Source organism: Helicoverpa armigera, chromosome 26 (genome assembly GCF_030705265.1).
Source record: "Helicoverpa armigera isolate CAAS_96S chromosome 26, ASM3070526v1, whole genome shotgun sequence".
Classification (NCBI taxonomy): Eukaryota; Metazoa; Arthropoda; class Insecta; order Lepidoptera; family Noctuidae; genus Helicoverpa; species Helicoverpa armigera.
Window position 1 is genome coordinate 2,855,675 of NC_087145.1, and position 22,621 is coordinate 2,878,295.

General features: G+C 40.7%; 1 protein-coding gene across 1 annotated transcript in view; it reads left to right on the forward strand.

The window, feature by feature from the left end:
* The window catches only part of LOC110373907 (twitchin), a 118,298-nt gene extending 96,160 nt beyond the window's left edge, over nt 1-22,138 (forward strand). Inside the window, exons 129-149 of the mRNA XM_064041697.1 lie at nt 30-195; nt 686-846; nt 1,301-1,459; nt 3,624-3,831; nt 4,253-4,439; nt 4,973-5,127; nt 6,035-6,187; nt 6,811-6,940; nt 8,270-8,369; nt 8,876-9,041; nt 10,490-10,614; nt 11,667-11,862; nt 13,572-13,741; nt 14,179-14,297; nt 15,660-15,810; nt 16,641-16,807; nt 18,025-18,163; nt 18,662-18,779; nt 19,193-19,329; nt 20,067-20,236; nt 21,348-22,138. Of these exons, the coding sequence (XP_063897767.1) occupies nt 30-195; nt 686-846; nt 1,301-1,459; nt 3,624-3,831; nt 4,253-4,439; nt 4,973-5,127; nt 6,035-6,187; nt 6,811-6,940; nt 8,270-8,369; nt 8,876-9,041; nt 10,490-10,614; nt 11,667-11,862; nt 13,572-13,741; nt 14,179-14,297; nt 15,660-15,810; nt 16,641-16,807; nt 18,025-18,163; nt 18,662-18,779; nt 19,193-19,329; nt 20,067-20,236; nt 21,348-21,554 (3,284 nt within the window). The 3' untranslated portion in view covers nt 21,555-22,138. The remainder of the gene's footprint in view (nt 1-29; nt 196-685; nt 847-1,300; nt 1,460-3,623; nt 3,832-4,252; nt 4,440-4,972; nt 5,128-6,034; nt 6,188-6,810; nt 6,941-8,269; nt 8,370-8,875; nt 9,042-10,489; nt 10,615-11,666; nt 11,863-13,571; nt 13,742-14,178; nt 14,298-15,659; nt 15,811-16,640; nt 16,808-18,024; nt 18,164-18,661; nt 18,780-19,192; nt 19,330-20,066; nt 20,237-21,347) is intronic.
* Nucleotides 22,139-22,621: the final 483 nt, after the last annotated feature.

A 22,621-nucleotide genomic window follows, 5' to 3' on the forward strand; every position in this document is an offset into this window, starting at 1 on the left:
AGCTTACTAAATACCAATCAATTTCTCAGACCGTCCGGACCCGCCCCGCTTCCCAGCAGTTGACAACATCGGAGTCGACTCCCTCGCACTCAGCTGGAAGGCGCCAGTGTGGGACGGAGGCTCAGACATCACCAACTATCTGGTGGAGAAACGAGAACATCCCATGTCCAGTTGGATAAGGGTTGGCAACACCAGGTAAGCTTAACAAAAGCATTATTTACCATTCCTCATCTAGATCCGGAATGGCAACACCAGAAATGGAAAAGTAACAGATGTGTTACTTAAATTGTCACCTACTACAATGTAAAGGATCAGGCCAGAATGTTACTTCTGTAACTGTAATTTTATTTAACTCCATATAACTATTTTTATGTTGCCTAACTTAAAAAGTAACTAAATCTTTTTTAAAATAAACTTGAAAGACTACCTGCCAAAATGCTGTAACACTTGACCTTAATTAGACATGCTTTGTCGCGAGTTAAACTGAAATTTCACTGTATTCAAGAGAGTCACATCCCACTCAAAACCTTGTCAACTTCAATCTTATAAAATATAGTGTCGTTTAAGTTAATTTTTATCGCAGTATATTTTGACGTTGTACATTAACTTTTATCCTTATGTAGAGATCATTTAACAAAGTTGTACATTGGATTTATTTAACAAAACATCTCTCTTTTTCCCCCAGATTCACAACAATGGCGATCACAGGCCTAGTCCCCGGCAAACAGTATGAGTTCCGCGTATACGCTGAGAACATTTACGGCAGGTCGGAGCCTAGCGAGCCCACTACCTTGGTGCAGACCAAGGCCATTATCAAGAAGGAGTTCAAGAAGAAGGAGTATCCTGGTGAGGGTCGTTTGTATTTATTGGGTCAAATCATATAAAAGATTGTTGCAAAAAAATCGTGAAAAATCCACAGAAAGTACAGACTAAATTGCCTATATAATGATTAGAGTTTTGCTGTTCACATTAAAGGAAGCCACTCTTACTATCACTTCAAAAGTCTCAATGGCTATCGATTGTTATAACTGGTCGATATATAAATATTCCGCCCCTATTAATCTTCAGTCTTTAAATAAATACTTTACCCCATGAACCTTTATTTCAGCTCTATTACATTTTCTTATAAGTTACGTAATTTATCAAGGTCTCACCTTCTTTTATTTTAATCCTGGTTTTATTTTGTAACGGCACTGCCTCAGCTTAGGAATTAGACCCAAATAACACCAAAATGCATAAATTTTTTAGCATTTACCTCATAATCAACAACCAAAACTCACAAAAACCCCCTCTCTTTCAGTCGACGAAACCGGCAAACGTATCCGCACGAACGCAGACCACGGTCCAGTGAAAGACTACGACAGTTATGTGTTCGATATATACAGCAAATACGTGCCGCAACCAGTCGATATCAATACTTGCTCTGTATACGACAAGTATGATATACTTGAGGAGATTGGTAAGTTGAATAAGCATGGTTAGGTATTGGTAGAATTTGTAGTTATGGTAGAACTTGGTAGAATTAGTAGTTATGGTAGAATTTGGTAGAATTAGTAGTTATGGTAGAAATTGGTAGAATTCTATTTGCATGGTACAAAATGGTAGTTTAAATGATAGTGATGATAAATATGGCTTTCAAAAGTCATGGGAATGTGCCATTTGATTTGATTCGAAGAATTTAAGTAGACTTAGAAAAACATTCAATAATTACTATCTGATTTTCAAATGAAAATAATTTGCATGCGTATATTGGTTACTGAATTAGTTAAGAGATTACACTTTTTTAATATTTCCGACTATTACACTTACACACGATTACACAGTAATTTTCCTTGCATCAGATCTATAAAGATATTTTATTTTCAAAACTATGATTAAAAAGTAAAATAAAAACGGTCAACTAACATTTCTTTCAGTTATCTTTTTAAATAAGTCTTAAGGTAAAATTTTACAAAAATAAATGCATATTTCAAAAATTTGAGCATGATAGTAAAAATAAACAATTAAATAAAAACTAAAACACTTACGAAGTTGCTTGTGACGTCACACCGAATTTGATAGTTTTTAAACATTAACATAGAATTACTAACGAAATAGCCGTAGAAATACTACTTATTTTCTGAAAACCAAATCTAAATAACCAGGTAAAGTTCTTTTTAGCATTAAGTTAGTGACAATGGGTCTAAACAGGACATTGGCGATTGCATTCATTCCAATATTCCATTCCACTAAATTTTACCTTTTAAAAAATGGGTTCCAGTAAAAATACCCCCTTCAAATTATGCCTAACTTAAAGCCTTCTTCGCTAGTAATTTATAACATCTTAATCCCCAATCCAAAGTGGTGATTCTAAAATACAATCTTTTGAAAAGAGAGTCTATGGAATTTCTTGCCGGTTCTTCTCCATGAGACCAACTCTTTAGTTGCAACTAGTTTGATATTTCAAAAAGAGGTTTTAATAATAAATAATTTATTCAGATAACCAAGACCGTCTAGGCCTATTTGAAATTAAAAAAACTGACTTCGACTTTGACGCAGTGGTGATGATTCACAGGTGACTTCGTGAGCGCTCCGTCTCGCAGGTCGCGGGCCCGAGGTCTGTGTGAGAATGGATCGATGTAGTGCATCTCTTTATCTGCATCTCTCTATCTCACACGCATACTTATTTTATTATAAAATTCTAGATTTTTCCTTAGGAAAAATTCGCATGAAAATTTAGTAGGGTGATTGGAAAAATGAAAAAAAAAGAAATTATTTCATTTCGTCTTCTAGGTCGTAATATTTCCAGTAACCCTAATTTTTTTAAATATTTATTTTTTTAAGTTTTTTTTTATTACAGTTTATTATCTTTTTTTCTTTTATCTTTCGTAGATCGGATGCACGGTTTTCGCTTTATAAGATATTTTAATTTTAATATTTATTTATTTTACAAAAATTACACAGTACAAAATATTTGTATGCGTTATTACACCAAGTAGAAATTGGCGTATAATATTGGCACAGATTGGTAGATACATTAGAAATTACACTTATTTACGTGTGACTGATTATTTTGACAGCTTATAGGTAAACTGTTCACTGAAATAATCAGCCGTACGTGAAAACCTAAATTGAAGTGGAATTATTAATCTTAAGTATGCGATTTTTAAAAGCTGGCAAGCTCATTAATGTTTCCTGTCCAACAATAATATTATTTCTACAACATTTTGAAAGCCAGCTCTTAAAACTACTTAATACTTTATACTATTGAATATAATGTAGACCACTGTATTTAGACAACTTCGTAAAGAGCAAAATAAGTCCAAAGTAATTTCTCGTTTCTCATGTAGTTGAAAATACTCATAACAGTGAATAAACCATACTTGTGTGTATATTACTACCATATACATGCACATTATCCTTATATGACTCGGCGAATTGACCAATACTGAGCGCTCCCGAGCTTCCACATACAAAGTTAATCTTCATATACATTTACACACAAAACTACTACTCACCCGCTTTAATGAGATAAAAGAGGTCTACTTCTACGTAATTTTTGCTACTTTACGAAGTTATCTACCCCCTGGTCACACCACAAACCCGAAAAAAACAGAGGCATGAGGTATCCCCCAATGTTGTAGGTACAGGCGCTTTCGGAGTTGTCCACCGTTGCCGCGAGAGGGCTACTGGCAACTACTTCGCGGCCAAGTTCATACCAGTCGCAGGGGCCATGGAGAAGGAGCTCATTAAGAAGGAAATTGATATCATGAATCAATTGCATCATAGGAAACTGATTAATTTGCATGATGCCTTTGAAGATGATGATGAGATGGTCCTTATTTTCGAGTTGTGAGTATTTTTGTCACTCTAGTTTCTTTTGTACTAATTTGACAGTGTTTTCCATAAATATTACGGCTTCTGAAAATACCATTGTATCCAACATATTATATGCAATGTCCTTAATTAATTTTGTCATAACTTACCTATTGCATTTGGTTTTTGTGAATGTTGCAAAGCCAACAAAACTAGTTTTTTACCATACTGAAGTTGAAATCTAAAATAAATTTCGAAAATAACGAAAGCCTATCTGAATTTTGAAAGCAATAAAAATAACTAAACTATTCTAAAACTTCAAATAGTGTAATGTAATCGATACCAGTATAGATCTAGACAGGATCTTCTAGTGACATGGCCTAGATTAGAAGAAAACTATTCTTAAAATCTTATCGATTATAACAATCGATTATTAATCGATACCTACCTTCACCAGCCTATCCGGAGGCGAGTTATTCGAGCGCATCACAGAGCCCGGCTACAACATGTCGGAAGCCGAAGCCGCTCACTACATGCGACAGATCTGCGAAGGAGTCAGACATATGCACGAACAGAACATCATACATCTTGACCTGAAGCCCGAGAACGTTATGTGCCAGACTAGGACTGGTACTGATGTTAAGGTAAGAAGAAATAAATAATAACTGATGATTTTGGTTTGGTAGATTTAAAGTTGTCAGTTTAGAAATCTTCCACTGTAATTGAGAGCACTGCTCTCAATTGAAAGTATGTAGTTACTCGAGCATAAGATGAGGCAAATTTTTACGATGGACCCTTAACACTTTTGGGAACTATGTGGTCAAAATATTGTTAATAGAGAATAAAAGTAATGTTCCTAATAAAGTTACCCTCTAGTTTCAAGAGCATGATAATGAAGAAAGTGTTTCTAATAATCAACGAATTGTTGGTCCAACACGTATCTACCTACCATCATCATTAGCCTTTGTCCCATTGGCTCTCCTCAATACAGAGAAGGGTTTATCACCACACTAACTCAAGGCCAATTGGTAATTTCTGACCTAAAATTCGATCAACAAACTTTCTCTTCACCTTTACACAGGTTAGGTTGATTGGTTGCCGAAATTGAACTATTAAACTAAATAACCCGAGATCTTTTTTTCTTTTCAAAACATTCACATCCATCTTCTCCCAACAGATCATCGACTTCGGCCTAGCCACTAAACTAGACCCGAACGAGGTGGTCAAGATCTCGACCGGCACGGCCGAGTTCGCGGCGCCTGAGATCGTGGAACGCGAACCCGTCGGCTTCTATACTGACATGTGGGCCGTCGGTGTGCTGTCTTATGTGCTGTGAGTATTTACTATTAAGATATAGTTTTAAATTAAAAAACTAGACCCGAACGAGGTGGTCAAGATCTCGACCGGCACGGCCGAGTTCGCGGCGCCTGAGATCGTGGAACGCGAACCTGTTGGATTCTACACTGACATGTGGGCCGTCGGTGTGCTGTCTTATGTGCTGTGAGTATTTAATATTAAGATATAGTTTAAATTAAAAAACTAGACCCGAACGAGGTGGTCAAGATCTCGACCGGCACGGCCGAGTTCGCGGCGCCTGAGATCGTGGAACGCGAACCTGTTGGCTTCTATACTGACATGTGGGCCGTGGGAGTGCTGTCTTATGTGCTGTGAGTATTTATGTTTAAGATTTAATAACATATATTTTTGTCGTAAAATATCGATGTTTGGTATTTAGGAGACAGGACCGTGTTCTTGACTTTCCCTCCATATTGATATTAGGCTTTAGGAGGACCCTGTTGTTGATTATTTTCTTAATTTGAGACAATGCGATAATTTGTCTGCAAATTCACTTCGCATACTAAAATCACATATTCAAATTATGCATTACTAAATGCATAATTTTAATTTGAATGTAATTTGAATTTGTATATGTCTCCTTTGTCACAAAGGAGATTTTGTCCGGTAGTTAATAAAGCTCTGTTTTATATTATATGATTTCTCTATTGCAATACATTGGAAAATTACACGACATGTGGAAATAATAAGACATACTATATATAACTACCAAGATGTCTGCCAAAGCTAAAAAACCAGAACCTTCTTTATGGCAACAGAAAATTAAAAGAAAAAAAAGATTAATCATGTATTTTAATTTTATAGATTAATAATAGAAAGAAAGATAAATAATATATTAAATATAAGTTCATATGTAAAACTAATATAACCTTTCCCCCAAAAGTCTCTCCGGCCTATCACCGTTCGCGGGTAACAACGACATCGAAACCCTGAAGAACGTGAAGGCTTGTGACTGGGAGTTCGACGAGGAAGCCTTCCAGCACGTCTCTGATGATGCCAAGGACTTCATCAGGAGGCTGCTCGTTAAGAACAAGGAGTAAGTATTGGTTCTGTTTACTTAACTTGTTTAGGCATTTTGCAAAATACCCTTTGGGGTTTTTGGGGTTACCCGGGGCTGCGAGATATTTCAGATATGAAAGAGTTATTGCAAGCTTGGTGTACAAAATGCTCTAGAAGTTGGCCCATCCATGGGCGTCCAAAAGAAAAATTTAGAAGTTCTAGGCTATGGGGTATCCGAATCACCCCCGTGTATGTTCACCGATTTTTTGTACTTTAGGAGCTAGAATTCTTTTTTTTTCCGTAATTTTCATTTCAACATTGTTTTTTCTATTTTATCTTTTTTTCCTAGCGTTTACAGATGTTTTTTTTTGTGTAATTAATCATCATGATAGTAGCTAACACCTGAAAAAAAGCAGTTTGGCTAAACATTCTAGAACTTATATAAAATGTTATCTGAAGTTCAAAATTAGAAACCTGCTTAGAAACCTTTGGCACCCCTTATTATTTTTTTAAGCCTTTAACATTTTTGACTACTGAACTCCAACAATAATTTTGAACTGACGTAGCGACTGCGTCACGCGCTTACGCTTGTAAGTCCCGTCGCAACTTCTAAGTCGGCTTTATCGAAACTCATACTAATACAGCAATATGTTCATACAGGAAGCGTATGACAGCTCACGAGTGCTTGATGCACAAGTGGCTGGCGGGCGACGCGGCCGCCGCGCGCACCGCGCACATCGACGCGCGCCGCTACGAGGCGCTGCGAGACCGTCTGCGCAAACAGTACGAGGTATGTCATCATCAACATTTGACGACCTCGATGGCGCAATGGTCACCATGCCGGACTGCCGAACCTGAGGTACCGGGTTCGATTCCCGGTTCGGTCGACATGTGTGTGATGAGCATGTTTGTTGGCCGTGGTCTGGTTGTTACAATATGTATTTATCAATATGTATATATGTAGCTATATGTAGTTTATCAGTTGTGTTAGCACCCATAACACAAGTTAATTAATAACTTACCATGGGGCTAACCAAACGTGTGTGAAAATGTGTCCAGACATTATTTATTATTATTTATCATCATAATCTCAGCCATAGGACGTCCACTACTGAACATAGGCCTCCCCCCAAACGTGTGTGAAAATGTGTCCAGACATTATTTATTATTATTTATCATCATAATCTCAGCCATAGGACGTCCACTACTGAACATAGGCCTCCCCCTTAGGCACTTGTCTCACCGGCAACGATTAACGAGTAACGAGTAGAGCTAGAACTAGAAACGAGTTAGCGAGACGCGGGGAGCGAGTGCGTAGTTCCGATATTTGTGTAGCTCGACTATAAGGAGTGTGCGAGTGAGGCGGGCGATTACTCGCATCACTCGCTCGCTAGATACGCACTGTAGAGAAATGACCACAGGTTGCTCTCTCGGCGTGAGTTTTAAACGCTTGGCGAGTGTCGCCGAGCGACTGTTATCTTTCATAGCTTTTGTCGCTCAGCTACAAACCAGTGAAGCGAGTGCTCGCAGGCAGTGTGAACACTCAGCGATCAACTATTTGTATATGCATCTCTTTTGTTCACTTGGAAAGTATATCTATTGTACGTTTCTTGAGCGAGGAAATAGCCGATAGTTAGTCGTTTTCTCGTCGTTGGTGGGACAACTGCCTTAGATCTCCACAGATACCTGTAGGAGACCTATGTGCACGCAGACAAACACACGTGTGTATCCGTCTACACATATGTGTGAAAAAAGTCATCTTACACTCTGACGACATCAATATTCTCTGTGTTTAAGCAGAAGCCTATATTGAGCGAAGATTTAGAATCCTCCTTATCCTTCTATTTGTTTAATTTATGTTTCGTTCTTCCGTAGAAGACTATATTAAAAACTTGATTTTAAAAACTGAACAAATTCTGGCAATTTTTGTAAAAATAATATTTTAACGTCAAAAGTAATCCAAATGTGATAATATTTATTTTATTATACAGCAACTTTTAAATCACATTCCCCAAGGTTATCTGCATCAAAACATATCTACTTACCGATACTCCTACAACTACTAATACATATATTACTGATACCCCTTCATAAATAAAACCTATATTTCTTGTCACAGAACTGGTCATCATTCAAACTGCCGATCGGCAGGCTGAGCGAGTACAGCTCTCTACGCAAACTTCTCATCGAGAAGTGGAAGATATACGACGGACAGTTCGGTAAGATATACATTTATTTACTTTATCTAACTATTTACGTACACAGTAAACACATAACAGAAGAAGTAATAACAAAATAGTACAAAAGTACTGCTTATTTCTTATGAAATATCTTTCAGCAGTCCCGTCCGGACCCTCAGGTTTATGTATAGGAAAATTATGTAGACTCTGATCACCTAATATCTACCAGCACCCAAGTAAATGCAAGACATTTATCCAGGTGTTCAATTAATATACCTTTCAAACATATTTATTTATTGGTACACTGTACTGGTATATAAAAAAAACACTCAAACTACAAAAAAAAACCCTAGAATTACATGCCTAAAATAGGTGAACACACTCTTTATAACATATCAGTCCTTCAATTTAATTAGACATATAATAAAATGATATGAAAGTCAAATTGTACATTGGTTTTTTTTTAAGAATACTTGGGGGGTAATCCATAATTTTCTATATTTGAATCAAAACTATAATTTAATAACTTTCTTTCCATCATCTAGACCGTCGCCAAGCAGCACCTCGGTTCGTCATCAAACCACAATCGGCGTTCTGCTACGAAGGGCAGTCGGTGAAGCTGTACTGCCGCATCATCGCCTGCGCCACGCCCACAGTCACCTGGTCCAGGAATAACCACGAGCTGCGACAGTCCGTCAAGTTCATGAAGAGGTAAGTGTTTAGTTCGTCACTAAAATGGGTCAGTTCGTCACTAAAATGGCTCAGTTCGTCACTAAACAGCACTAGGTTGGTCATTACTTAGCCTTGGGTTCGTCATCAAATAGCCTCGGATTCGTCATCAACTAGCCTTGGGTTCGTCATAGAATAGCCTTGGGTTCGTCATCATTGTTTTGGGTTCCTCATCAAATTGTGTCCTGGTTCGTCACTAAACGGTCTCGGTTCGTCATCAAACCACAATCGGCGTTCTGCTACGAAGGACAGTCGGTGAAGCTGTACTGCCGCATCATCGCCTGCGCCACGCCCACAGTCACCTGGTCCAGGAACAACCACGAGCTGCGACAGTCCGTCAAGTTCATGAAGAGGTAAATGTATAGTTCGTCACTAAAATGGGTCAGTTCGTCATCAAATAGCCTTGGGTTCGTCACTAAACGGTCTCGGTTCGTCATCAAACCACAATCGGCGTTCTGCTACGAAGGGCAGTCGGTGAAGCTGTACTGCCGCATCATCGCCTGCGCCACGCCCACAGTCACCTGGTCCAGGAACAACCACGAGCTGCGACAGTCCGTCAAGTTCATGAAGAGGTAAATGTTTAGTTCGTCACTAAAATGTGTCGATTCGTCATCAAATAGCCTTGGGTTCGTCATCAAATGGTCTTGGGTTCGTCATCAAATAGCCTCGGATTCGTCATCAAATAGCCTTGGGTTCGTCATCAAGTAGCCTTGGGTTCGTCATCAAGTAGCCTTGAGTTCGTCATAAACAGTGTCTTGGTTCGTCACTAAACGGTCTCGGTTCATCATCAAACCATAATCGGCGTTCTGCTACGAAGGGCAGTCGGTGAAGCTGTACTGCCGCATCATCGCCTGCGCCACGCCCACAGTCACCTGGTCCAGGAACAACCACGAGCTGCGACAGTCCGTCAAGTTCATGAAGAGGTAAGTGTTTAGTTGGTCTCTAAAGTGGGTCAGTTCGTCATCAAAAAGTGTCTTGGTTCATCGTCATCAGACTGCAGCCGTGGTTTTATCAGTCCCTCTTCTATTTTTTATTACTTTTTATGTATTATATTTACAGCTTTGTGTTTCTTAGGAAATTAAATATCCAGCAAAACCATCCTTTGGGGATCATGTGTAAAAAATAAGCAATCAATATTTTTATCAGTTCTCTGATGCATTGGCTGTGAAATCAAATCACAAAACGTTCCTTTAAAAATGTTATAATTATTAGAAATATTCTGTTATGTATTTATTTTATATTCTACAAATCATTATCATCATCCTCCTGTCCAATGTTAGATAGGGTCGTTGCAGCATCTTTTTGTCTTCAGTACTCTTTAATCTGCCGTCATTTCATAAATTACATTATTTACTCCCATAATTCCTCTAACTTAAATATGAAAATAAAATTGAAATACCAAGAAATATAATAACTTGTCTATTCTACAGGTACGCGGGCGACGACTATTACTTCATAATAAACCGTGCGAAGTTAGAAGACCGCGGCGAGTACATCATCAGGGCTGAGAACCATTACGGCTTCAGGGAAGAGGTCGTCTTCCTGAATGTACAACGTGAGTATTTTACTTTTTAATTTTTAATTTATATAGTATTTTATTTTTTTGTGTAACAGTTTTTTTCCGCTGTGGGATAGTAGCGGTGAGGGAGTGTCAGTCTTTTAATGACTTAAGAACCCATCATGTTCCTTTTATCCTCTAATGAGAGGGTAAAAAAAATTGTTTATTAATAAATAAATGCAAACGGAGAGCTCTACTATGCATCATGTGACCGAGTTTTTAAAAACAAATTCGGGTTCGCGAGTCACTACCGGGCCCATGAGCGAAGACAGATTGCCGGGAATTGACAGGGTGTCGCCGTCAACGGACACGTCTGGGAGGACATCATCATCATCAATTGAGATTATAAATGCTTTCGCAATATGTCTCAATCTCAATGCAACAAATTCTGAAATGGCAAATAAATAGGCCAAGGTACCAAAATAAATCGACAAACTATTACAAAATAACATCCAGGTACCACAAAATACCTGTTCCAACATGAGCAAGTATTTTCGTCCTACCATCCTTCACAAACATTTTACACTCGCGGCCAATTAGACAGTCATACCGTCGCGATTACAATTTAATTGTTTGTCAGACAATAGTGTCAGAGTACATTCTGAGCTAAATATAGTGCAACACCTTTAGTCAGTCGGCTACGACTAAATTAACCATTGGCTTCCTAACTACTGGGGAGTAACGATTGATTCAAAATATTGGGTCGGCTGCCCCGATTTAGTTGCAATATAGTGCTTTGATTTTCGAGTGATTTTTTTGTAAAAGTGAATTTTGTTGATGTGAAAGTTTGATCGTTGACGTTGTTTAAATTGATTTTAAAACTAGGTAAAAGGAAAAGTATTAGTATAAGTTTTTGGGTTCGTAATATTTCCGAATATTTTATATACTTTTAGTTGGTCGTTCATCTGATCCTTTGCGTTCAATGGCAGCTCCTTTGAACAATTCCGCAGCATTTCAATTTCACAAACTTTCCAGGCATCTTCTTCCCTTATCTCACGTATTGTGGCTACTGCCAAAATCAAATTTGAACCTTCTTCTTCCTCTTCCAGCGGTACCGAAGGTCCAACGCCAGCACCTGCCCGAAGCCCCGCGCAGACGCGAAGCCCTTCCATACACATTCTGGCAGGAGTCGAGCGAGACGGCGCCAGCATTCACCTTCCAGCTGCGGCCTCGCGTCATGCAGGCGCGGGACACCTGCAAGCTGCTGTGCTGCCTCAGCGGCAAGCCCACGCCGACTGTCAAGTGGTGAGTGTCGTACACCTGCAGCTGCGGCCTCGCGTCATGCAGGCGCGGGACACCTGCAAGCTGCTGTGCTGCCTCAGCGGCAAGCCCACGCCGACTGTCAAGTGGTGAGTGTCGTACACCTGCAGCTGCGGCCTCGCGTCATGCAGGCGCGGGACACCTGCAAGCTGCTGTGCTGCCTCAGCGGCAAGCCCACGCCGACTGTCAAGTGGTGAGTGTCGTACACCTGCAGCTGCGGCCTCGCGTCATGCAGGCGCGGGACACCTGCAAGCTGCTGTGCTGCCTCAGCGGCAAGCCCACGCCGACTGTCAAGTGGTGAGTGTCGTACACCTGCAGCTGCGGCCTCGCGTCATGCAGGCGCGGGACACCTGCAAGCTGCTGTGCTGCCTCAGCGGCAAGCCCACGCCGACTGTCAAGTGGTGAGTGTCGTACACCTGCAGCTGCGGCCTCGCGTCATGCAGGCGCGGGACACCTGCAAGCTGCTGTGCTGCCTCAGCGGCAAGCCCACGCCGACTGTCAAGTGGTGAGTGTCGTACACCTGCAGCTGCGGCCTCGCGTCATGCAGGCGCGGGACACCTGCAAGCTGCTGTGCTGCGTCAGCGGCAAGCCCACGCCGACTGTCAAGTGGTGAGTGTCGTACACCTGCAGCTGCGGCCTCGCGTCATGCAGGCGCGGGACACCTGCAAGCTGCTGTGCTGCCTCAGCGGCAAGCCCACGCCGACTGTCAAGTGGTGAGTGTCGTACACCTGCAGCTGCGGCCTCGCGTCATGCAGGCGCGGGACACCTGCAAGCTGCTGTGCTGCCTCAGCGGCAAGCCCACGCCGACTGTCAAGTGGTGAGTGTCGTACACCTGCAGCTGCGGCCTCGCGTCATGCAGGCGCGGGACACCTGCAAGCTGCTGTGCTGCCTCAGCGGCAAGCCCACGCCGACTGTCAAGTGGTGAGTGTCGTACACCTGCAGCTGCGGCCTCGCGTCATGCAGGCGCGGGACACCTGCAAGCTGCTGTGCTGCCTCAGCGGCAAGCCCACGCCGACTGTCAAGTGGTGAGTGTCGTACACCTGCAGCTGCGGCCTCGCGTCATGCAGGCGCGGGACACCTGCAAGCTGCTGTGCTGCCTCAGCGGCAAGCCCACGCCGACTGTCAAGTGGTGAGTGTCGTACACCTGCAGCTGCGGCCTCGCGTCATGCAGGCGCGGGACACCTGCAAGCTGCTGTGCTGCCTCAGCGGCAAGCCCACGCCGACTGTCAAGTGGTGAGTGTCGTACACCTGCAGCTGCGGCCTCGCGTCATGCAGGCGCGGGACACCTGCAAGCTGCTGTGCTGCCTCAGCGGCAAGCCCACGCCGACTGTCAAGTGGTGAGTGTCGTACACCTGTTGCAGCAGTCGAGCGAGACACGGAACAGCTGCCTAATGTCAACAGTCTTCGACACGGTAAATTATGGCACCAGCAAGACCAAGAAATTGGGAAGTTTTGTCGATCTAATCTTACCAAGACTTGTCCAGTCTTAACTGGATGCAGCTGAGTACCAGTGTTTCATACGGCCTGAGGAGTTCAGATAGGCAGTTTTACCTGAACTTCTCAATTTGGGCAACCCATGATAAAACTGGCTGTCAAACTTTTAGATTTCTGACTATCTTAAAAGACTTCCTAATTTTAGGATCTACAATAAACGTTTTTGACTTTTGACTCAAACCACCTTTCTCCCCCCACAGGTACAAAGACAAACGCGAGTTATCCAAATACGACTACGCGATGACTCACTCAGATGGAGTGGTCACCATGGAGATCATAGATTGTCGGCCGGAGGACAGCGGGAAGTACACATGTATCGCTACCAACGTGCACGGTACCGATGAGACTTCGTGTGTTGTTATTGTTGAAGGTATGTAGAAATTTCTGTATAAAGTGGTATAAAATATACTTTTATTACCTTATTTATATACTTACAGGGTGATATGAAAATATAATATGCACCTCCTGTCTATAGGGATTTCGTTCGGAGGCCTGTTGTTATAACTCAATTAAGAGCTTAAATCAATGCAAAACTTAGTTCAGAAAAAAATAGAGTAAACTTAGCTAAATTAATAATATGACAGCGGAAGAACAAATAGTAATGTGTTCAGAATTTGCTACTGATATTTTTTACAACATTTTTGTAAAATCTTATAAACGCTGTTTTAGCAGCATGAAATTTTAGCGATGCATGGTTCTTAGACATGTGTAATCAAAATCGGTTCCTCCGTTTATTAACTTAATAAGTCAACATAAAATGACCACATGATCAAGCAATCAATATCTAAAACAATCTTTAATCTCCAGGCGAGGTAACATCACCTGAGCAAGCGCAGATGATCCACAACTTCCTGCACTCGGGTGACCGTCGTTACATTGAGAAGCCTCTCAAACCAGCGCCACCACCGATTATTACTAAGACTAAGGTAAGATTACTATATTATATTACTAATTTTATACATTGTATAATCATGTATAATATTGTTTAGGTGCTGTGTTATACGGTCAGAATTCAAAGTAACGTTTATAAAAATTGGGATACAATATCTAATATATTTTTTGCCTTGATGAAGAACATTGGTCGAAGTATTGACATAGAAAAAAGTTACTATAATGAATTAGACATTTTGGTTCCGTAAAGAAAAGAATCTGACATTTCAGGGGATGTGCCAAAGCAACTTAATGAAGGGTGTATTTAAAGATTTATTTTCGGCATTTTATTATTGCCAATAAGTTTATTTTGGCATTACAAACCAACAAGACAATAACATTTTGTAAATATATAAAATTTTCAGCTTTTACTTACAATATTTTTACATGTAGCAACTTACTCAGAGTTTCTTCATCTATCACATAATCTCAAAAGCTTATACTAATACACTTTATATTACTATTTTTAGCGTCGAAGGCCCCAAAATGTAAAAAGTGAACAAGAAGTAGAAGAGGTAAACAAAAAATGCAAGAAAAAACCATAAAAATACATTTCAAGTATCAAAACCATGTATATCACTTGCGAAAATGAATGTGGATTTTCATCGATTATTTCAATATCTCTCTCAAATCTACACAAATGCCATGACATTTTCAAAAATATCTTAAATTGCATTCATGTTCGATAGGAATATTGAATTGTCTTCATGAAAAATACGAGCATGACTTGCGTTAAATTTTCGCATAATTATCGACTCGGTACACTGAATTCGCTATTTCAACGAATCTTTTTTTGTTTTTTTTTTTTTTTAATCAATGTTTTTCAGTATTACACACTACATTACTTACTACATGATGACATATACGCGTCTTTGAATTCGCCATTTTGGATTTAGACATCTGTCCCATATTTTATACATCTTCAAAAACATCGATGGCTTCAAAAATGAAAATAGAAACTACAAACATTCACTGCAATAACATGGTGCTATTTTATAAGATACGTCAACAAAACGACACAAGTTTCTTACCTACTTGAAACCGCTCTTTAATTTATTAATCGAACCTTACTCCTGACAGGGATGTTGACTATATCTAAACTAACTCTAAAGTTACGTTCTTATTGACAATACGAGTAAAACCTTAACACGTCCTAATATTGGACAAGATACTTAACATAGAAAGGCAGTGAAGCAGTTAAGATTGACCAAAGCCATGCATCTAATCAACAAAACTAAAACTTCAAACTCACATAACATAGCATGCAATCACACACCACCACAAATTCTCAAAACACCACCATACATAAAAAAAATACCCCAAAATACCCCATTCTAAACCAATTTTTCTCTCTCTAGGTCACCATTGACCCGCCAGCCAAATCCGCGCCCAGACCAAAGTATTCCCCTCAGAGTTCTGTGGACGCCAGCAAGAAGAAATATGGCGGACTTGCGAGATTGGACTCTGATACCTCGTCTAGGTCCAGAAGTGCTACTAAGGAGCTTATATGTAAGTTTATTGGATTTTTTATGTATTTGGATGTTGTATGGGGTAGATATTTTGGGTAACAATGGTATAATAATATGTCGTCTAATGCGAATTTTAGACACCGCGGTTTTCTTAAAAGCAGATTAGCCAGCTGCGCAGGACATGTTATAGTGCACAAGCATTTGCTGCACACTGTTGCAGTTTCTATTACTTACTTCAGTCTCATAACCCGATGGGACGCCAATCCGACACTCGTGGAGATAGATCAGGCGCACGACCGACATTTACGTGCTCTCCGATGCACGGGATTCTATATGTACTTGTATGTTGAGTGGGGTAGATATTTTGGGTAACAATGGTTTATTAATATGGCGTTCAAAGACACGATGGCTGTTCTCATGTAAGCAGATCAGCCAACTGGGCATAATATAGTGCATTGCGTAGACACGGATGCACTGACAATGACATCACTCTTATAGTTCGCTATTTTGGATCAAGTATCAAGATTTCTTATGTTTGTAGTATACTGTGTAAAGTTGACTTTGACAATGCAATAACCGTAACTATTTGTGGATGAATATTTCCCGCGGTTAACCCGTATCCCAAGGGTACTTCTCCCCGCAGCTGGATAAAAAGCCTAAGTTCTTTCTCGGGGTCTAGTCTTTAGACTCTGTTTATCCGTATACCAAATGCGAAACTTTGCTGTCAGTCAGGGAAACTTTGGTGTCAGTTAAAGAGATGTGAGGAACAGGTCATATACGCATACCTGTCCGAAATTAACTTTTGCTAGGACTTCCTTATTGGAGTTTTGGCAAAACTGTACCTTACTATTTCTCCTTTTTCCCTCCCAGTACCAGCATCAGACTCAACAATGTGCGGGCCGTCATTCGCCCGCTCGCTGCCCGACGCGCTGGCCGCCAAGGACGGCGCCCCGCTGCTGCTGTCGGCTGCCGTGCGCGGCGACCCCGACCCGCGCGTGCAGTGGTACAAGGACGGCAAGCCGCTGCACTCCTCTGAGGTATTGTGCACCTTATTGTGTAGCTGTAAGGTTGATATCTGACGCTGCTGCTGTCGGCTGCCGTGCGCGGCGACCCCGACCCGCGCGTGCAGTGGTACAAGGACGGCAAGCCGCTGCACTCCTCTGAGGTATTGTGCACCTTATTGTGTAGCTGTAAGGTTGATATCTGACGCTGCTGCTGTCGGCTGCCGTGCGCGGCGACCCCGACCCGCGCGTGCAGTGGTACAAGGACGGCAAGCCGCTGCACTCCTCTGAGGTATTGTGCACCTTATTGTGTAGCTGTAAGGTTGATATCTGACGCTGCTGCTGTCGGCTGCCGTGCGCGGCGACCCCGACCCGCGCGTGCAGTGGTACAAGGACGGCAAGCCGCTGCACTCCTCTGAGGTATTGTGCACCTTATTGTGTAGCTGTAAGGTTGATATCTGACGCTGCTGCTGTCGGCTGCCGTGCGCGGCGACCCCGACCCGCGCGTGCAGTGGTACAAGGACGGCAAGCCGCTGCACTCCTCTGAGGTATTGTGCACCTTATTGTGTAGCTGTAAGGTTGATATCTGACGCTGCTGCTGTCGGCTGCCGTGCGCGGCGACCCCGACCCGCGCGTGCAGTGGTACAAGGACGGCAAGCCGCTGCACTCCTCTGAGGTATTGTGCACCTTATTGTGTAGCTGTAAGGTTGATATCTGACGCTGCTGCTGTCGGCTGCCGTGCGCGGCGACCCCGACCCGCGCGTGCAGTGGTACAAGGACGGCAAGCCGCTGCACTCCTCTGAGGTATTGTGCACCTTATTGTGTAGCTGTAAGGTTGATATCTGACGCTGCTGCTGTCGGCTGCCGTGCGCGGCGACCCCGACCCGCGCGTGCAGTGGTACAAGGACGGCAAGCCGCTGCACTCCTCTGAGGTATTGTGCACCTTATTGTGTAGCTGTAAGGTTCAAATTCCTCTGAAAGATTCAGACTTTAAATATGGTTGTTTTAGCACTTTATTTTTTAAGCTCTTCGATCATCGCGATGTTTGGGAGTAATGCTGCCTTTCTTATCAAGCGGCAGTCTCTACAAGCTTTAGTTTATTTTCTATAACTTTTAACAAAAATTTCCCCCTTTCAAGAAAAAACAACTTTCTGACTGCGTCGACACTTCAAGAAGAACACCTTCAAGTCACAGAAAAATATTAAAAACCAAATATATTGATCCAAATTACTTACCTATATTATATCATCCAGGTGGTAGACCTCAAATACAAGAACGGAGTAGCATCGCTGGCCATCAACGAGGTGTTCCCTGAAGACGAGGGCGTGTACTCGCTGAAGGCCATCAACAGCCAGGGAGAAGTGGAAACCAAGTGCAAAGTTACTGTTAAACGTATGTATTTGCATTATTGTCAACCTTTATCCTATATATCTCCTATATTATTCTGTTATCTCCCATGTAATCCTATACTTATATCTTCTTAATATTCTATATCTTCTTTTATCTTGCTTCCGAAATAAATATTTTTTAGCTTTCACTTCCACATAAGAAAAATAGTCCTATACTGTAGGAACTATCCTGAATCTTTGGCATTAATATCGTACATTTAATTCGTAAACATTAACATAATAGCAATTAGATAGCTTAAAAATATTGAAAAAAAAAAACTACAAGAATTGCTTCAGCACCTTCAGAACTTGCTTCACTTGCGTGAAGATTGCTTCACGTTTGGGTTTTAGGTCCCTGATTGCTACAAAGTAGCAATTGTTGTTACAATTCCCCATAAAGCGAATTTGAAGAAACTTTGATACTAGGGGTTGTTAAGTGATTGAACCTGCAGCTCCCTTGATAAGAAAATATTATAAAACTAACAATATTTTTTCATTACAGCAATGGAAAGCGCCGTAAGTGCGGCGGCCGTGAAGTTGGGCGACAAGCCGCCTAGAATAGTGGACCACGCGCAGTCACAGACCGTTACTGACGGAGATGCTGTCACGCTGTCCTGCAGGTAACATACATATTATTGTTCAATATTGTAATAAAGCAAAAATATGAATTTCAAAGACCTTAACGTTACTCGTAATCGAAATTGCTCTTTAGAAGGAACCATTTTCCGCATCCTTATGTAAAGTAGTTTCTTATGTTAGTCTCACGTACCTATGAGCTACATATCTGTCAAGTTTTCAATATATAAAAAGAGACAAACATACACACTCACAAACTCTAAAAAAATACAATTACTGAGATGATTTTTAAGAGATTTTAAGGTTGAGAATCTCCGTATTCGTCCTACTGGAATATGGTTATTTTGTTATTATTAACCGACTTCAGAAAGAAGGTTCTCAATTCGTCGGTTTTTTTATAATATAAAAACAAAGAATCTTCTTTGACAACAATTAAATACTCCTAACTCTTCAACAGAATCACAAACGCGGAACGCTTCGACGTGATCTGGCTACACAACAACAAGGAGATCAAGCCCTCGAAGGACTTCCAGTACTCCAGCGAGGCCAACATACACAAACTGCACATCGCTGAAATATTCCCTGAGGACGCTGGTGAGTAAACCTTTAAAAATACATAAAAATAAATCTTATCAGCTGTTCCGTGCAGTTTCTATAGGAACTAAGTACTTCTAGGAGCCGGTTAAGAAGTTCCTATGTCCTTTCTCGGGCTTTAGAATATCTGTGTACGAAATTTCATTGATATCAGTATTTAAGTCATGGAGGTGTAAAAATATTTATCTTACATGATTTTATCAAAAGACAAATTCATTTGAAATTGTTAGATCAAAATTCAGTACTAAATTCGTTCGAAAATGTTAATGATATTTTGTTAACCGAGCGCCATCTATGTCAAATACTAAGTACTGCAAAAGACAAAACTGAATAGACAAGCTATTGGTTACCTTTACTCACAAGCTTAGTAGCGCCCTACGTAGTACAAGGGCTTACTGATAGAGGGCGTTGTTATTTTACTCGTTCAGTGTAATAACTATAGATAGCGCAGTTTGTAGTAAAGCTAAAGTAAAGCTATATCAGGATTTATTTATTTTGCTCTTGGAGAAAAACCGTTTTCATTAAATATTTTATACCGTTATTGGTATCGTAATGAAGGTAGACATATTTTAATTTAATAAAATAAAGGGCAGTTAATAAATGACCGTATTGATTGATTTTAACTTAAAATTCCCGTAGGTACCTCTCTAGCAAAATCATTTATTTTATTTATACCTTGTTTTACTTTTTTATATGAAGTAGTACAAAATACTAACCTTACTTATTTCCCTATAAAGGCGTATACACATGCGAGGCGTTCAACGACGCCGGCGAGTCGTTCTCGTCGTGCAGCCTGGTGGTACAAGTGCCGGGCGAGGCAGCCACCGTGCCTCAGTACACCGCCTACCCTGCCTCCGCCACCGTGGTTAACGGGGAACCTGCTGTCTTCCATGCTGAGCTGGATAAGGTATACTTCTTAACTTCTTCTTCATCTGGGGTCAAACTCCAAGTATGTACCCGTAATGGTTTATCTATTACGCCTGGGACCGACGGCGTTCAATCCCTTGATCGTTAATGGTTAATATAAAATACGAGCTCTATTTCGCGGTTTTACTGGCAACCAAGAGGTACTACTTACTTCATGTAGATAACTGATTAAAACATAGCTTTTGTCACTCAGAAAGTGTAGCGTAGCTTTATATTGGTCAAAGAATTTACAAAATTGTTTCAGTAAAACCAAAAGATTACGCGAGAATACTTTGCATCTCCAAAAAATTTATGGAGTGAAAACATGCATCTCTAACTGTAAAGATTCCGAAAATTCTGTGATCATCAAAACATCTTTAGAACAGTTGTAAAGCATTTAACTAACTAGGATTCCGCTTCCTAGTATTACAAAAACCTTTCCAACTGCATAAACAATCGTATAGAATGTGTTAATAAGCTACAGTAGGTCAAAACGTGCTTACATTGTAACTGTGAACAAATGAGCAGCATTATTCTCAGAACTAATGACATCAGATTGAGCGAACACTCTTAATTTATAATCATCATTACCCTTAATAAACAATATGCATATTTCGTACATTTCTACGAATTTACAATCACTGTTGATTACAAGTTGATAGAGATTGATGTCTTCGTTGTCATCTGTATTTCCTTTAGCATCATTTTTAAGTCATCCTCCGAGCCTTTTTCCCAAACTATGTTGGGGTCGGCTTCCAGTCTAACCGGATTTAGCTGAGGGTGTCAGACTTACTGGCTTCTGACTACCCGTAACAACTGATAAGGATGTTCAATGACAGCCGGGACCTACAGTTTAACGTGCCATCCGAAACAGTCATTGGTGTCTAAGATATACTTAGACAGTACATACAAACTTAGAAAAGTTGCATTGGTACTTGCCTGACCTGGAAATATAATATATCACATTTAAGTTCAAAATGTTCATCGAAACCTTTTAGACTTCTTTTATACAATTCATTAGCTACCCCAAAAATAATAAATATACTTATAAATGTCATAAATATGTGAGGATTTTTGTAATCTTTTCCTAATATTATCAATGTATTCCACAGCCACCACTCCAGCTTCAGTGGCTGAAGGACGGCAAACCCATCGACGAAACCTCCGCCAGATATAAGTTCATGATGGAGGGTACCTCGAGGTACCGACTGGAGATCGTCAAGGGCAGCCCCGACGACGCCGGCCAGTACCAGGCCCGCGCCGTCGGCTCCAAGGGCGACGCCCTCGCAGCCTTCTATCTCAACGTCATCGACCACTAAACTAAGGACTGACCGGGAAACCACAGCGGACCCAAAACAAACCCCTGTGGTACACCCACACAATATCAAACACTCTCAAACTGGATGAAACGATATATTGAGTATGAGTAACGATTTTTTATACAATTCGGAGTCTAAGTGTGTAAAGCAGTTTTTTTTATAATTATAATAAATTATTTATTAATTAAACAGTTATGTTAAGTGTTACACCCTGTCGAATGCCTATGAGAAGACGCCTGGACGATCGAATCCTCGTACGCTCTCTAGTCACTGTTAACTTTTAAATGTTATTTATTTATTTGTCAACTATTATCCGTTGTTATTTTTTTGTTTATTTATCGTCCTGACCTAACAGATATGCAGCTTATTTAAAAAAAGCTTGAGTTTAATAAATGTTGGCATAGATTGTAGGCCAGGGTCGTGGGCCATGCCGCCGCCACCTCGGCGTGACCTGCCTCCCTCGCTCATCAAAATCTCTATAATTATTTTTATATAAATTTAACTGTATTATTTAATTGTACATAATTTAATTTATATCATGTGACCGCGTAATTTATGAATAAATATGTATACTTAAAAATAAACTTTGGTCTTTTATTTATATACTCAATCTGAAATACCAACATGAACACTGAAACTCAACTATAATGAATTACAAAGATTTAAATAACCTCGCGCTCACTATTCAACATTTTATAGCTATCCACCATTTTTTCTTACACACATCTAAATAAAATAGTAATTCCAATCTTACGGGCCGTCAAACGTGACGTAGCACAAAGTCGACGTATTCAAAACAAAATGTATTAAAATATGAAATACTTGGGAACACGGAGGAAGGAAATATAGCGGAGATGCCATAAGGAAGGTAGGTCAAGCGCCTTCTTGTAGGTCACGGTATGGTAAGCGTGATCAGTGACATCAAATCTGGCAAAGAATAGTCTAGACTGATTGTTGATTTTATTTTGAAGGAATGTAAGTAGAAGGAAGTAGAAGGTTGTCATGGTATGGGCATGTAATGAGGGGGGATATACGCATGCAACAAAGTGTGTGCTAAGTATGAATGT